Source organism: Amia ocellicauda, chromosome 15 (assembly GCF_036373705.1).
Source record: "Amia ocellicauda isolate fAmiCal2 chromosome 15, fAmiCal2.hap1, whole genome shotgun sequence".
NCBI lineage: Eukaryota > Metazoa > Chordata > Actinopteri > Amiiformes > Amiidae > Amia > Amia ocellicauda.
In genome coordinates this window covers 30,284,398-30,301,505 of record NC_089864.1, presented here as the reverse complement: position 1 = coordinate 30,301,505, position 17,108 = coordinate 30,284,398, and the positions used below count along the sequence as shown (strand labels likewise).

The 17,108-nt window shown below is 37.7% G+C and overlaps 1 protein-coding gene across 1 annotated transcript in view; it reads right to left on the bottom strand.

Moving 5' to 3' along the window:
* Positions 1–17,108, bottom strand: part of LOC136772014 (anoctamin-2-like) — a 203,339-nt gene that overhangs the window by 97,440 nt on the left and 88,791 nt on the right. Inside the window, exon 15 of the mRNA XM_066724657.1 lies at positions 16,825–16,908. Coding sequence (XP_066580754.1) covers positions 16,825–16,908 — 84 coding nt within the window. The remainder of the gene's footprint in view (positions 1–16,824; positions 16,909–17,108) is intronic.

The following is a 17,108-nucleotide window of genomic DNA, read 5'->3' as shown; positions in this document are numbered from 1 at the left end:
CTTGCGGCGGGCGAAGGTATTCTACACGGAAGGTCTGCCCCGGCACAATGCAAGAGGTGCCCGAGGATGCGATCCACTGTGGTGACGGCGGCGGAAGCAGCAGGGTGCCGATGTGCAGACCACAAGGATACGGAGAACAGTGGGGCCCCGACGCTGCGGATTGGAAGGGGGTTATTGCTCCTGGCAGCCTGGATCCTGGAGGGGGCCAATCCAGATGAACACTGATCAGGCCCGGAGGAGGGTGGTGAGTACAGCCCTTATGCGCCGTCCGCTTTCCCAGGCCCCCAGTACAGCCCTCCCGGACAGAGACAGTAAGCAGTGTGGGTCTTTGATTCGCTGCCAGACCCCGGCGTCCAAGTGCCGGGTCGCTTCGAGGGCTTAGTCGGTCCCCTTGGAGCGAGGGACTATTAAAGGGGGCGGGTGGGGGGCAATGTAGCGACCATGGCAAATTGACTGTTAATGGTAGACACGGGGGGCTGTGTGTGTGAACTGTCTGTATTGGGGGGTGGGGCGGTTTGTATTGTGCGTGCTGTGTGTGTTCGTGTGGTGCGCATGCTTGTGTTATAGCAGTGTTAAGGATCAGCCCTGCGCAGGAGCACAGGAGGCGCCATGATTGGAGGAGTCAGTCACGGGAGGACTCCAGTTCCCGCGCGGGCGGTTCAGGGTAGTAGAGTTAGAGTTGTGTACAGTTGTGTAGTAGTGCAGTTGGGAGAAAGACGGTCGCCCCAGCTGGAAAGTAACTGTGCTCAATAAAAGTTCTTGGTGTTTGAATCCTGTGTCCCCTCCATTATTCACTGCATTGAAGAAGAAAGCCAAGTCATCACAGTATCAATGTCCGAGCGCTGAGCTTTAATGTCCGCAGCAAGACCAACTCCCGAAAGCAGCTCCCCTACTACCTCTTTCAGCACAAGTGCTTGTGATTGAGAGAACTGTGTTGGTTTATCCGTTTGTGTAGGGGACGCTGGATCGGCCACGTGTACGTCTTCCATGTTGAGTTTCCGCCTCGCTTTGTTTTCTTTCTTCTTGCTTGATGAAGACGGCATATTTGCATCCATCTCAACAGCCACTCTTTTCTCTGTGTTCTCCATCGTACATCGTGTAGGGCCATTGGATTGGATCGAAGAGCATCCAATTGGCACACATTTCTACCTACTAATGTCTACATTACTGAAACATTTATATCAGTTGCCAGAGGTAAATGGTATAAAGACTACACATCTCCAAACAAATGGTCTGGTTGAACGTTTTAATCAAACTCTATAAAGTATGCTTCACAATTTTGTCTGCAACAATGGAACAAGTAGGACAGATGGATGCCATACCTTCTGTTTAACCTCATCCCGATGCAGGCTTCTTTCATTGAACTGCTTTATGGTCGACAGGTAAGGAGTCCTGGGAAGAATCAAAACTTGAGAGTATAATTGTGGTGGCTTATGTTTTGAGAGAACAGCTGGAGAAGATGACAGCACCGACTCAAGAGCCAAAGAATACTCAAATAAACCAAAAAGTCTGGTATTGAATATAAGGCAAGATCAAGGACTTTCCAAGCAGGGCATAAGGTGCTCTTGATGTTCAGAATACAAGAGAGCAAATTGTTGGCAAAATTACAGGGCCCGTATGAGGTCATAACAACACCCCTTACGTATTAAGTAACTATGCCAGAGTTAGGGAAGGTTACTCAGATATATAATTTAAATTTGCTGAAAGAATATTGGCCTTGTCCAGAGACAGTGAAGCTCAAGCTGTTTGTACATTACATGAGACAGTGGAATTGACACATCCCACCCAGGTGCAGCAGCAAATGAGAGATTGCCTTAATCCTGTGCTCTTCCAAGAGAAACCTGGTAATACAAAGTTGGTGCAGCATCACCTGAGAGATGCCTGAGAGAAGATTTACCAGCAAGCCTGGAATATATATATATATATATATATATATATATATATATATATTCAGCAAAATAAGAAACGTCCCAAATAACTTAACAGATCTTTATTGTAAAGGGTTTAAACAATGTTTTCCATGCTTGTTCAATGAACCATAAGCAATTAATGAACATGCACCTGTGGAACAGTCATTAAGACACTAACGGTAGGCAATTAAGGTCACAGTTATAAAAACCTAGGACACTAAAGAGACCTTTCTAATGACTCTGAAAAACACCAAAAGAAAGATGCCCAGGGTCCCTGCTCATCTGCATGAACATGCCTTAGACATGCTGAAAGGAGGACTGCAGGACTGAGGACTGCAGATCTGGCCAGGGCAAAAATTTGCAATTTGTGAGACGCCTAAGACAGCGCTACAGGGAGACAGGAAGGACAGCTGATTGTCCTCGCAGTGGCAGACCACGTGTAACAACACCTGCACAGGATCGGTACATCCAAATATCACACCTGCGAGACAGGTACAGGATGGCAACAACAACTGCCCGAGTTACACCAGGAACGCACAATCCCTCCATCAGTGCTCAGACTGTCCGCAATAGGCTGAGAGAGGCTGGACTGAGGGCTTGTAGGCCTGTTGTAAGGCAGGTCCTTACCAGATATCACCGGCAACAACGTCGCCTATGGGCACAAACTCACCTTCGCTGGACGTGATTTCCTGCAAGACAGGAATGTCAGTGTTCTGCCATGGCCAGCGAAGAGCCCGGATCTCAATCCCATTGAGCACGTCTGGGACCTGTTGGATTGGAGGGTGAGGGCTAGGGCCATTCCCCCCAGAAATGTCTGGGAAGTTGCAAGTGCCTTGGTATAAGAGTGGGGTAACATCTCACAGCAAGAATTGGCAAATCTGGTGCAGTCCGTGAGGAGGAGATGCAGCTGGTGGCCACACCAGATACTGACTGTTACTTTTGATTTTGACCCCCCCCCTTTGTTGAGGGACACATTATTCCATTTCTGTTCAGTTTATGTCTTAGTTGTTGAATCTTTTCATGCAAATATTTACAAATGTAAAAGCAGTTGAAAGTGGGTATATATATATATATATATATATATATATATATATATATATATATATATATATATATAATTTGTGTTAAAATAGTTACAAAATAGAATGGTCAGCTACTGTAGTACACTTTTCAATTAACCTGTACTGGCAATGGGACTAGAGGCACTGCTGTGTACTAAGATATCTGGTGTCTCTGAGAATGACACAAGGCCAGAGGGGAAAGCATGCCTTTGTAACACCTTTCAATGCATGTTAATTTGCAGCATTTTGGAAGAATAGCACTTAAAGTAATGAAAATAGCCTAAGGTTTTTCTTTCACTAAGGCTGATAATAAATCAACACCAACAATCAACATGAAGTAAAACTTAAATAACAAGAATAACAATAAACATGACAGAAGTTACTTAAATGTTCCAAATTTAAAAAAAATGCTTTGTGAGAAAGATATCCATCCATTTGAAAATTGAGGTACATCAAGTACTTAAAATACTGTTGACATAATGCAAAAGGAATTTTCTAGGAAATACATTTCTGATAATTCATGGGCATTTTATTAAACAGGAATAATAATGGCAAGTGCCATTCTTATACTCAATATACTCACCTCAGGTAATTATTTCCATTATAGAAAAAGGGACTTTGTTTTATTTTATTGTTAAGCTTTGACAACAGTGCCACCTAAAGTTCAACAATAAATACATTGTTTAAACTACACAATATTGCAGATTTAAAAACCCCTTGCATATAATAAGCAGTTGTCAGGCTATAACAGGCTATATCAGGCTATATTTTTCCAAAACTGAGCCAGCTCTTTGTTCTATAAACAAAATGGTATGGATTTACTTTTAAATCTATCAGAAGTGTGATCAGTAAAATTCACCCACAACTGTCACCCTCAGACATTGCAAAGTAAAAAAGAAAAAATATATCTACTGTCTACTATTATAGAAGCAAATTTGCCAAAAGACTTCACTGTCAAACAAAAACAGACAAAGTTATTTCAGATTAAAAAATAGATAAATATTTGCTGTGCTTATTCTGACTACTTTTTTAAATGTTACAAAACACTATCGAACTACAATTTGTTTAACAATGACATTTATGTGTCTTCACCACCCAGTTTGTTTCCTGTTCCTACTTTTGTACCTAAAAATTATCAGATTTGTTTTGTTTTGGTTCTAATGCATAATTCACTGAATGTTTTAAAAACTAACTGTAAATGCTTTAAAAATGTATGTGTGTGTATATATTTTACATTTTACCATGTGATGGGGCATGACACTGATACATATAATTTGAGTATTACAAGTATATTTTTTTGGACAATAGTGCAGCATGAATTCTTATTTTGTGGACAACAGTTTACTTATCTAATTTTACAGTGTAGTACAGTAGCACAAATAACTTAGTGTTCAAAACATTCTATTGCCAACTCAAAGTCCTGACCTGAATACCTTACAACCTCTGAGATTATCTGAAATAGCAAACTGAGATTAGAGCACAAACACCAATTGTCTCAGTACATTGTATTTGGGGGAGTACAGTAATGCTTCTTTTTTTTCCCATATATATATATATATATATATATATATCCATTGTTACCAGTTACCAATTGTCTAAATTTGTTAATTGTTCTCTAAAATGTCACCATCCCTTAAGTTTCCTTTGCGCTTAAGTTTATTTAATTAATTTAAGAACTAAATACAGGATGGTATAGCATAATTCCTTTATAAGCAGGTGACTAAATAGAAGAGATGGGAAAGCAGAGGTCCTTCTTTGAAATTAATTTAAAATCACAATACATCTGTATAATAGGAATATATAAACCAAGAGAAAGTCATATGATTTAAATTCATAGGATTGCCTTTGTAATTAATGTATCATCCAAACTAATTGTCATCATACTGCTACAAGCAAGAATGAAAAATAAAAATAAATAAACAAAATCAACACATTTTCATTAAAAAAATGCAAAAATGTTATACATATATATTCTAATTCCACAACAGTAAATCAACTAATGTATTGTTCTTGCATGACATAATTCCATGATTCTATCTCTCTATATATATATATATAATTGCAACTTTAGAACTATTTATTGTAATTTATCTATTATCATTGTATTGTTTTTTTTACAAAAATGCACCTGTTTTTATGAATGAACATGATTGACGATGAGAAAATAAATAGCACAAAACTACAGATGGTTCCACCATAAAACACAGATCTGTGTATAAAGCAGATAAACTGACGCAAATCCAATCTGACATGTAGTTTAATCCCTCCTATACATCACTGATCCTAATCCCTAAACACATTAGTCAACTCAATCTCAGGATGCAACTAGTTTAATGACCTCACCCAGGACACCCACACAACTAAAGGATGCAAAAACACAAAGGACAGAAAAAAGATAAAAAAAGAAAAACTGAATCAATTTCACTCTACAAGAAATTCATCAGAATAAACAATGCATTTAAAACATATTGTCTTTTTGCTGTCCCACACACGCATTCCTGGATAATTACTGCAAATTACCCTGCACAGTAGACACTCAAATAGTGCACTCAGAAACTGATTAAAATAGTGGATTCAATAAAAGCTAGAAGACCCTAGAAGTAGTATCACTGCCCCTGAGCAAAACAAAAAGTGGATTTTAGAGATGTTCAATAGAACGTGCAATCAACTATTCAAAAAGCTTAAATAGACCGACAAATTATTTTGTGTGCCTTTCAAAAATAAGATGTAGCAAAATCAGATAAATCATACTGCAAAAAAGAATAAACGGCATAGCTTATTTTATGGTATTGATTGGAACAAAACAGAATTCTAGAATTAGATGTTTAATTTCTCTGTTCAGTTTTGACTTAAATTCAAAAAGTGAAAAATAAATGCATAGACTTAGATATTTAAAATTATTTTCTGTTCTATAAAACTCAGTTATTTAAATTAAAATCCTTGATGCAGTCCAGATCCTTTGTAAAAGTTTTTTGTTGATTTCACTAGGCTGCTATCCAACCTTTAGAAAATTACCAATTACAATATTGTACTTGAATTTGTCATTCCCTGCACTGTACTATACACACATTCAAAAATATATTTAATCACCTTTTGATAGACTTAAATTGTATTCTTAAGGTGAAAAAAATATTAAATTCTTAAATAATAAATAAATAAATCTGTTTAAATCATTGGAGCTTTGAAAGTGAACTGGTAAACTGTAAAGAGTACTACTAAAGTACTTTCTCTGTCTCAGAAACACAGGGTTTTCTAATCTTTCATTGTACCTTTCTCTCAGCGACAGGCAATAAATGTTGACAGCACTTCAAATGCCTTGACTTACAATAATAAAACAATTCCCAAGAAAACAAATCCATAAAACAACTGTTCTGTTAAAAAATTACAGTAAGGGAAGCTAAAACTGGATAAGATACCTGTGTTCAAAATAGCAATATGTCTCCTATTTTCAATTACATTAATTTCTCTAATTCTGTCTTTAGGCAGGACGAGATTGCATTTGTAGCTTTCTTGTCATTTCACCTCTATTTATTTCCCATATCTATAGTTTTATTGGTAGTATTAATACAAAAAAAAGTAAAGTAAATGTAATTTAGTTTTTTATGTAGTTTTTTTTCCTATTGATCTGTTTAGTTATTTATATGAGTTATCTAAATGTCCACACGCAAATAAATTACAATTCTGTTTAAATAAAAAGAAATATAATTATACATTAACAATGTCATTAGCCAAATGGAATGAAGCACTGATATTTAGCCATCATAACATATATATACATTATATATTCAGGGGTTCAATATTGATTAACCACCAGACACTTCATAATGTCTGAATAACTCTGTTTATTGTTACATTGATTCTTTATTAAACAAACATGAACTGCTGTCACACAACAGTTCTACTAGTTCATAAGGTTCCTTCCAACAACTATATTACACGACAACATATAACACATACATCCTGTATTTATCCTACTTGTTGGAGTCAGAAGTAAACACATTGTGGACTTTAGTCATTATGAGAACTATCTGATGGTATGGAGAGACCTCTCCTTATTTTGAATATCCTTAAGCATGAATTATTGTATGTTTAAACTTTCATAACTTTACATTGTATTGTGATTTTACTGACCATGTTGTCACACTGTCACGGTTTCCTCCTGTACTTCTCCACCTCGCCACCAGAGGTCATCCTCACCGGAGTTCTAATCCAGTCATTCCATATTCCTCAATAATCAGTGCACACATTCTCACCTCCCTCTGCTCTCATTCTCCCAGCACTCCATGGCACCAATTACAATTGGTGACAAAACTGACAAAACCTCCTGCCCCTCTTATAAACCCCTCACCAACTCCCAGCCATCGCAAAGTTTTGTCAGTGTAAGCTACATCTCCGAGCAGTCTCCCCGTGCCTTGTTTATTACCTTGTTCCCTGGATTCCTTGCCTGACTTCCCAACCACGACTTTGGACTTTCCTCTGGACTCTGTTTGCCTGATCACCCAACCCTTGCGCGTGACCACGACCACGTCTTTGCCTTGCCCTTGATTGCCCTGTCCTGCCGGTATCCGACCCACGCCTGTCTGACCTCCTCTACCACGCACCACAACTGGGTCCCCTGTTCCCGTGCCCCGTGGTACGTTACACACACAAGTGGGTGTAATTGATTTCTGTGGCATAACAGCATTCTATAAATGTGCTTCTGATAGGTTTTCAGTTTATTTTAATTAATTATTTTAATTAAGTTTTTAATATTCACATATTCAAATGTGCAGTTATATAAGAAAATAACAAAGTTTAGAAATGAGAGAACCATTCCACCCATCGTGGATAGATCCTATTTAGGACTGGATTAAATCTAAACTTTGACCCACCCTCTAATACCAAACTACAAACCTGTACATCATAGTGGTTACATTTCTGATTATAAGAGAGTGGCATCTAACTAAAAAATAATCCGCAACTGAGTACAGTTCTTTAGTTTTCTAATAGCAGGTGGGTCAAAATTTTGATTTAATCTGGCCCCTAGTCTATTTTTGAAATGTTTCTGAATTTTTAGGTTCAAACACAGCGCTGGGGAGCTGGGGAACCAACTCTCTGTGTGAAGAAGTGTCTCCTGTTTTCTGTCTTGAATGCCTTGAAGCCCAATTTCCATTTGTGTCCCTGGGTCCGTGTGTCCCTGCAGATCTGGTTTGATGTGGTCAATGCCTTTCATGATTTTGAAGATTTTAATCAAGTCCCCACGTAGTCTCCTCTGTTCCAGGGTGAAAAGGTTCAGTTCCCTCAGCCTCTCCCAGCAGGACATTCACTTCAAATCCGGAATAAGTCTGGTCGCTCGCCTCTGAACTGCGATATCTTTCTTGAGTGTGGTTACCAGAACTGTACACAGTATTCCAGATGAGGTCTAACTAGTGAATTGTACAGTCTTAACGTGGCTTCCCTTATTTTAAATTCTACACTTTTGACAATATACCCTAAAATTTTGTTTGCCTTTTTTATTGCATCCCCACATTGTTTGGATGGAGAAAGTGATGAGTCCACATAGACTCCTATGTCTTTCTCATGCGTTACTTCATCTAGTTCTATTCCTCCCATAGTGTAATTATAGTGGACATTTTTTTTACCTGCATGTAATACCGTCCACGTTGAATTTCATCTGCCAGATGTCAGCCCACAATTGAATATTATCCTAGTCCCTTTGAATCCTTCCTGCTGAGAATATATCTGTTGAGACACCTATTTTAGTATCATCTGCAAATTTGACAAGTTTGCTAACTATCCCAGAGTCCAGACCATTAATATAGATTAGAAAAAGCACAGGCCCTAATATTGATCCTTGTGGAACACCACTAACAATCTCAATCCAGTTAGAAACAACTCCTCTTATCGACACCCTCTGTTTCCTATACATCAATCAGTTAATTAATCAATTAATAATTTACTTATATTACCCTGTATACCTACAGCTTCCAAATTTAGGATCAGTCTTTGGCATGGAACCTTATCAAAAGCTTTCTAAAAATGTAAGAATATCATATCATATGTTTTCACGTGATATACAGCTGCAGTTGCATGTTCAGAAAATGAATACATTAGTAAGACATGATCTGACTCATCTAAACCCATGTTGACCACCACCAAGAATATGGTTTTCATTAAAATGCTCCTCTATTTTCTGTATAGTAATTGTTGCCAAAATTGTACAAGTAATGGAGGTGAAACTGATTGGTCTGTAATTTCCTGACATTAGCAGTTTTCCAATCAGTTGGCACATCCCCTGTTCTAAGTGACATTTGGAGTATTTCAGTTAGCGGTCTATACATTTCCCTAATTTCTTTAAGTACTGTTGGAAATATACCATCTAACCCAGGTGATTTGTTCATTTTTAATTCTGCTAGTCCCTTTAGTACCTTAATTTAGTAATTTAATTTATCCTGATATCTCTTAAAGTTTGACTGGAGTGATTGTTAACCTGTGGTTATCTGTTATCTGTTTTTTCTTTTGTAAAAACCTCTGTGAAATACTAATTTAGAGCATTTGCCACATCTTGTTCATTTTCTAAGATACTTTTATTTTAGCCTTTAGCTGTTTCACTTCCTCCTTTATTGACCTCTTGTTGTTATAGTATTGAAAAAGCTATATTTCCCTCTTTGCTTTACTGATCCCTCTCTTAACATTTCTTTGCAGTTCTATATATTCTTTGTATTTTCATCTCTATCCCTTTTGTATGCGCTATACAACATTTTCTATCTCTTGATATTTTTTTGCATAATTCTATTAAACCATTTTGGCTAATATTTTTCATCCTCATAGTGCTGAGCCTCTAGTACAGTGGTACTCAATAATAGGCCATTCTGTTTTCACCAATTTGCACCAAATTGGTGGGATAACTTTGATTTGGGGCCTTATCAAATCAGAACATTTACCCATTCACTAGAAAGAAGCAAAAGATAAAGCTGCCACTAATGTAGTTGGAATGTAGTTTTCTATTAGTGGATGGGTAAAGTTTTAATTTAATCTCAGCCTTGGTCTAGCCTTAAGTGTCATTTGTAGAAAGTTACTATTTGACTTAATGTTGATCAACGTAATGTGTGTTTAAATGTATTTGATGTGTATCCTATTGTAATGATGTTTAGTGTACTGTAATATTGTGTACAGTCCACCTCTGCATTGTCACTTATAAACTCATCTATACAACACCACTGTATTATTCACTAAAGAAGGTTAGATCACAATCTATACTAGATTATACAATAGTAAACTATACAAATTTACAGTAGTCCTGTACATTACCAAGTATAATGACTAATGAACACATATTTTCACAGGACTGATATTATTGGGAAAACCTATTTTCTCTCTTCCTGTTTCCAAGCAGAATATTTACGAGTAGAAGTCAGTAGACAGTAGACAGTAGTCAGTAGTTCATTGCTAAAATGTGCTTATGTGAGAAACAACATTTTTTATGTCATGTTCAAGTATAACCTTACAAACTGCAAATGTCTGTTAAGTAAGCAGACAGGAAATAATTAATTGGTTTATTTGACTAGTTGAACAACTAGGTTGAAGGATCAATAAGGCATATATTATGCTGTTTCAGAGAACATTTGAATCCCTAGCAACCTACAGACCTGCCCAATGGTGGTGACTGCTGTTGACTGAAGTTATCCCACCTACATACCAGTTAAGCAGTGTGTGCTGGAAAGCCTGGTCATAACATGGGTGAAGTAAGAGTGCAGTGGCACATTTGGAAAACTGTTTGACAGATATGATTTAAAACTATTTTGTAGGTTTAATTGTATTTATAAATGCAGCAGGAAGTGGCACTGCAACTTTCCCGTAAATCTCTCTTGTTAGTTGCATACAATTTTTTTAAATGTATTTAATCAGACCCAATATATAAATATAAATATAAATATAAATAAATATTCCCTGTTTATTTTTTTGTATCTAATAATCCTCACAATTTCATTATTTTGTTTCTTGACTACTAGCTGAAAAGCAGCCTAAACCTGTTTAAATTATATTGATTTCAAGATAAATTCAGTAGTTCCTGGGTAGTGCATTTCAAAGCAACGACTCAAACATGAGCTCCAAGGAGCTTACAAAAGAACTTTGGGAAAGGCACAGATTAGGGGATGGGTATAAAAAAAGATCTCTTAGAGCATGGTCAAGACAATTAGTAAGAAGTTGAAGGTGTAAGGCACCACCAAGACCCTGCCTTGATCAGGCAGCCCTTCTAAACATGACAGAGCAAGAAGGAGACTGATCAGTAGAGGCTACCAAGATGCTAATGGAAACTTTGCAAAAGCTACAGATTTTTATGGCCAAGACTGCTCAAAGTTGGCATGTGACAATAAAAGCCAAATCTAGATGTATCCCAAAAGAGAAAGGTTCTTCCACAACATTTCACCTCGGGGATGTGGAGACCAATTATATTATGATCTTTCATTTTCGTACTTATATATATTCACAATAACAACTTTTCCCCCTTAACAGTGTGGAGTATAATGTGTAGATAATTGAAAAAAAAATCATAATTTAAATGCATAAAACTCTGAGGCACCTACACAGCGACATGTTAAAAAAGTTCAAGGGGGTATAGATTTTAATATACATAAAACATTTATATTTAATTAAAAAAAAAATATATATATATATATATATATATATATATAAAGACAATTAAATTTTGTAGCCGCACTCTCACTTTTTAGTTATTTAGACCAGACTTTTATATTGTTACAGTTTTATTGTATTGAATAACTCACACTCAAAAATCAGCCATAACATTATGACCACTGACAGATGAAGTGAATAACACTGATAATCTCATTATCATGGCACCTGTCAGTGGGTGGGATATATTAGGCAGCAAGTGAACATTTTGTCCTTAAAGTTAATGTGTTAGAAGCAGGAAAAATGGGCAAGCGTAAGAATCTGAGCTACTTTGACATGGGCCAAATTGTGATGGCTAGGTGACTGGGTCAAAGCATCTCCAAAACTGCAACTCTTGTGGGGTGTTCCCAGTCTGCAGTGGTCAGTACCTATCAAAAGTGGTCCAAGGAAGGAAAAGCGGTGAACCAGCGACAGGGTCATGGGCGGCCAAGGCTCATTGATGCACGTGGGGAGTGAAGGCTGGCCCGTGTGGTCCGATCCAACAGACGAGATACTGTTGAAAAAGTTAATGCTGGTTCTGATAGAAAGGTGTCAGAACACACAGTGCATCACAGTTTGTTGCGTATGGGGCTATATAGCCGCAGACCAGTCAGGGTGCCCATGTTGACCCCTGTCCACTGCCAAAAGCACCTACAATGGGCACGTGAGAATCAGAACTGGACCACAGAGCAATGGAAGAAGGTGGCCTGGTCTGATGGATCATGAGTTCAAGGTGTTGACTTGGCCTCCAAATTCCCCAGATCTTAATCCAATCAAGCATCTGTGGGATGTGCTGGCCAAACAAGTCTGATCCATGGAGGCCCCACCTCGCAACTTACAGGACTTAAAGGATCTGCTGCTAACATCTTGGTGCCAGATACCACAGCACACCTTCAGAGGTCTAGTGTAGTCCATGCCTCGACGGGTCAGGGCTGTTTTGGCGGCAAAAGGGGGACCTACACAATATTAGGCTGGTGGTCATAATGTTATGGCTGATCGGTGTATATATATGTGATGATTTGGGATCATTTTGAGATAAAAATGATAAAAATCCAGTGATTAAAAACTCAAACAAAGCATCCACAAGAAAGGGGACAAAACCGAGCCAGCAAATTACAGACCAATCAGTCTCACCTGCATTACAATTTTGGAAAATACTATTAGATAGAAAATAGAGGAGCATCTTAATGAAAACCATATTCTTGGAGATAGTCAACATGGGTTTAGACAAGGCAGATCATGTCTTACTAATTGATTAATTTTTTTTTTTTAATGCAACTGCAGCTGTAGATCACATGAAAGCATATGATATGATATACTTAGATTTTCAGAAAGCTTTTGATAAGGCTCCACACCAATGACTGATCCTCAAATTGGAAGCTGTAGGTATTCAGGGTAATATAAGTAGATGGATTATGAACTGGTTGATATATAGGAAACAGAGGGTGTTGATAAGAGGAGTTGCTTCTAACTGGAGTGAGGTTGTTAGTGGAGTTCCACAGGGATCAGTATTAGGGCCTTTGCTTTTTCTAATCTATATTAATGATTTGTACTCTGGGACAGTTAGCAAACTTGTCAAATTTGCAGATGATACTAAAATAGGTGGCTCAGCAATACAATCTCAGAAGCTCAGGTTATTCAAAGGGACTTTGATCATATTCAGTTGTGGGCCGACACCTGGCCAAGTGCAAGGTATTACATGCAGGTAACACGAATGTCCACTATAATTACATTATGGGAGGAATAAAACTGGATGACGTAATGCATGAGAAAGTTAGACCTAGGAGTTTATGTATCACTTTCCCCATCCAAACAATGTGGGGAAGCAATAAAAAAGGCAAACAAAATGCTAGGGTGTATAGTCACAAGTATAGAATTTAAACAAGGGAAATAATGTTAAAACTGAATGCACTAGTTAGACCTCTTTTGGAATACTGTGTACAGTTCTGGGCACCACACTTCAAGAAAGATATCGCTGCTCTAGAGGCAGTTCAGAGGAGAGCAACCAGACTTATTCCAGGTTTGAAGGGAATGTCCTACTCAGAGAGATTGAGGGAACAGAACCTTTTCACCCTGGAACAGAAAAGACAATGTGGGGACTTGATTCAAGTTGTCAAAATAATGAAAGGCATTGACCATATCAAACCAGAGGAGCTTTTCCAGATCTGCAGGGACACACGGATCCAGGGACACAAATGGAAATTGGGCTTCAAGGCATTCAAAACGGAAAACAGGAGACACTTCTTCACACAGAGAGTTGTCACAAGCTGACAATTTGGGAACATTCATAAAAGACTGGACGTGATCCATGGATCACTTAGTTATTAACGGACACCAAATGAGCATGATGGGTCGAATGGCCTCCTCTCATTTGTAAACTTTCTTATGTCCTTACGTTCTTATTAAATGATGTGTTTCAGTCCTCTGACTGTTTTTATTTTACTACAGTTAGGTGTGGCTTTAGACACAATTGACCACCAAATGTTGATATACCGCTTAGAAAACCTCTAATCTCACAATGTTCTATCCTGGTTTAAATCACATCTGTCAAACAGACTCCAATATGTACAGATTAATTAAAACTACTAAAATGTAACTGAGGTCAAGTACGGAGTCCACAGGGTTCAGTCCTCGGAACTATACTTTTTTCACTGTACTTGCTCCCTTTAGGTGATAAAATTCAACGCCATATTAGCTTTCAGAGTTACACACAGGACACAGAATCATATTTGTTAGTAAATCCTAACAATACCATAGACATACAAACACTAATCTGCTGTCTGTCCGAGATAAAAATTTGGATGACGAGTCATTTTCTTATGCTTAATTCTGATATGACAGAAGTCCTAATTTTAAGGGAAAAAAATCTAACTGTTCATCATACACTGACAAAACTGAGTAATGATAATTTAAATTTCACCCCTAACGAGATGTCATCTGTGACCATAATCTATCCTTTGAATCATACATTCAGAATGTGTCAAGATCTTCCTTCTCCCAGTTTAGAAATACTGCTAAACTAAGAAAATTCCTTGCATTACATGACACTGAGAAAGTGATACACACATTTGTTACATCTAGATTGGATTACTGTAATTTCTGCACTTCAGTTAGTTCAAAATGCTGCTGCAAGAACCTTAACTAAAACAAAAAAAACATGAACACATCACTCCAGTATTAGATTCTCTTCACTGGCTCCCTGTGCGCTACAGGACAGATTTCAAAGTTCTCTTAATAGCATTTAAAGCACTAAAGGGACTGGCACCTCCCTACTTAAACGATTTCCTTATCGAATACACTCCAGGTCAGCTGTTGAGATCCCTTATGTTGTAAGTCCAGGCAATGTAAGAGTTCTCTGTCTTTGCCTTTAAATCAAGGTTGAAGACTCATCTTTTTAGTCTCTGTTTTTCTAGCCAGTAGTGCCGCCGGTATGCCACGGACATGCAATGCACAATTTAATTTGGAGATGTCCATTACCTGAGCACAATTTTTGTTGTCTAATAGCCCCCTCTGAGGGGCCAACGAGGCACCTCGTCCCCCAACGTGGAAGTCAGATGAGGCACAACCCACCTCAGAGGCACCCCACCACGGAGGGCTAACAGTACACCCACACCCCAAGGTCTGACAAGCAATTGCCACCCAAGGGTGATGTCCCAACCCACCACTCCCTAGGGCTGGCAACAGGCCCCCACCAGAGGGAAGACCACAGCCACAGCCAGCAGCACAATTTAAGAACTTTCTGATCTCCTTGCTGCTGTAACTACTGTATTGCCTGGAAGCCTAGGCCTTAGCCATAGATGCATTTATTTTCTCCTATATGCCATCCATAAGAGTTCTTGTATTTCTCTCCTCCATTCCTAATGGTTTATTTAATGTTGGTTCAGTTTAGTTTAATTGCAACTGTTTTATTTATGTATTTATTTATTTTATTTTGCTATATGTTTGTTGTAGTATGTCTACCACTATGTAAAGCACTATGTGTCTACCCTGTGAAGGCGGTATACAAATAAATATTGATTGATTGATGTTGTAGTTTTCCTATTCTTGCATTGAAGTCTCCTATGATGATTTTAACCTGTGGACTTCATTTTTCATGTAATTATCCTATTTCTTCATAAAAATCTCCTATTTCCTCATCAGAGTGGCTAGACATAGATGCACAGGCTTGGACAATCTTGAGTTAATGTCTCTTTGTTAGCTAGATAACTGTTCGTGCTGCTCTGTCAGAAGTGCTGTCAGATTTGATGATGTTATTCTTCAGTCTTCTGTGTATAATGAATCCAGCGTCACTTGTGTGACCATTTTCTGTACCATGATAAAATACAATATGTCCACTCTTCAGTTCAATAATTTATTTTAAATTTCTTCAAATTTCACTAAGTCCAATAATATCCCATTTAAATTGACAAATTATTTAAGTTTTGCATGTGTTCTGCATTTGTGAGGATTTGTTAGCCATAACTCACCACATTGGCTGGTTATATACATACATTATGTACATATATATATATATATATATATATATATATATATATATATATATATATATATATATATACACACATACTGTACATACATACATACATACACAGACACAGACACAGACACATAACTACAGTGGAATTTAGAGTAGCCAATGAACGTAAGCAATATGTCTTTGAGATGTGGGTGGCATCTGGTGAACAGTATGTGGCCACAGGAAGAAGATGCAAACTCCACAGACAGACACCCAAAGCCAGAATCAGCAGCAGCCCACTGCATCAACATGTCACCCAAACATATATGTGTGTGTGTGTGTGTGTGTTTGTATGTGCCTGCTAAATTAATGTATTTTTATATTATATGTACATTCTCTGAAATAATATTGAATACAATTATTACAAAAAATAAAATAAAAAAATAAATAAATGTTAGCAATATACATTGTTTTGTTAACCAGTGTGTTGATGTATATAGTTTTACCAAAGGGTGCACCAATTATGAGGCTGTGCTAGCTTCTTGGAGCTAGAGAACTGAAATATAGTTTTAAAAAATCAAGTCATGCAAAACAACTAAACAGTGAAAGTGCATGGTAACATAACTATTTTGTCCAGTCCTATTGAATAGTGTTGACTGATTCTGCATAGTAGTCAGTTTTCCTAGTCCATTTTAACACAGTAAAAAGGAACCAAGCCAAAGCATGCACACATCTTAGTTACCAAGCTTTCTCCTCCCATTGCAGACAGGACTTTTTGCCTCCATTTTTCCTTGCCTGAACCCCCATTCTCATCCTCCTTTCCAGGCTGCAACATAAAAAATAATAACACATTTAACTTGACTGGCACTACATGCTGATGGACTTGTAAAATACCATTATGTCCAGACAATTGTGACATTGTTTAACATCCCTTTCTGCTTTCTTAAGTGCCACTTTGAATAGGTCCTTTCTGGATCATCTGTGGATATGACACATGTTTTAAAGTGACTAGATACAAAGTGTTCC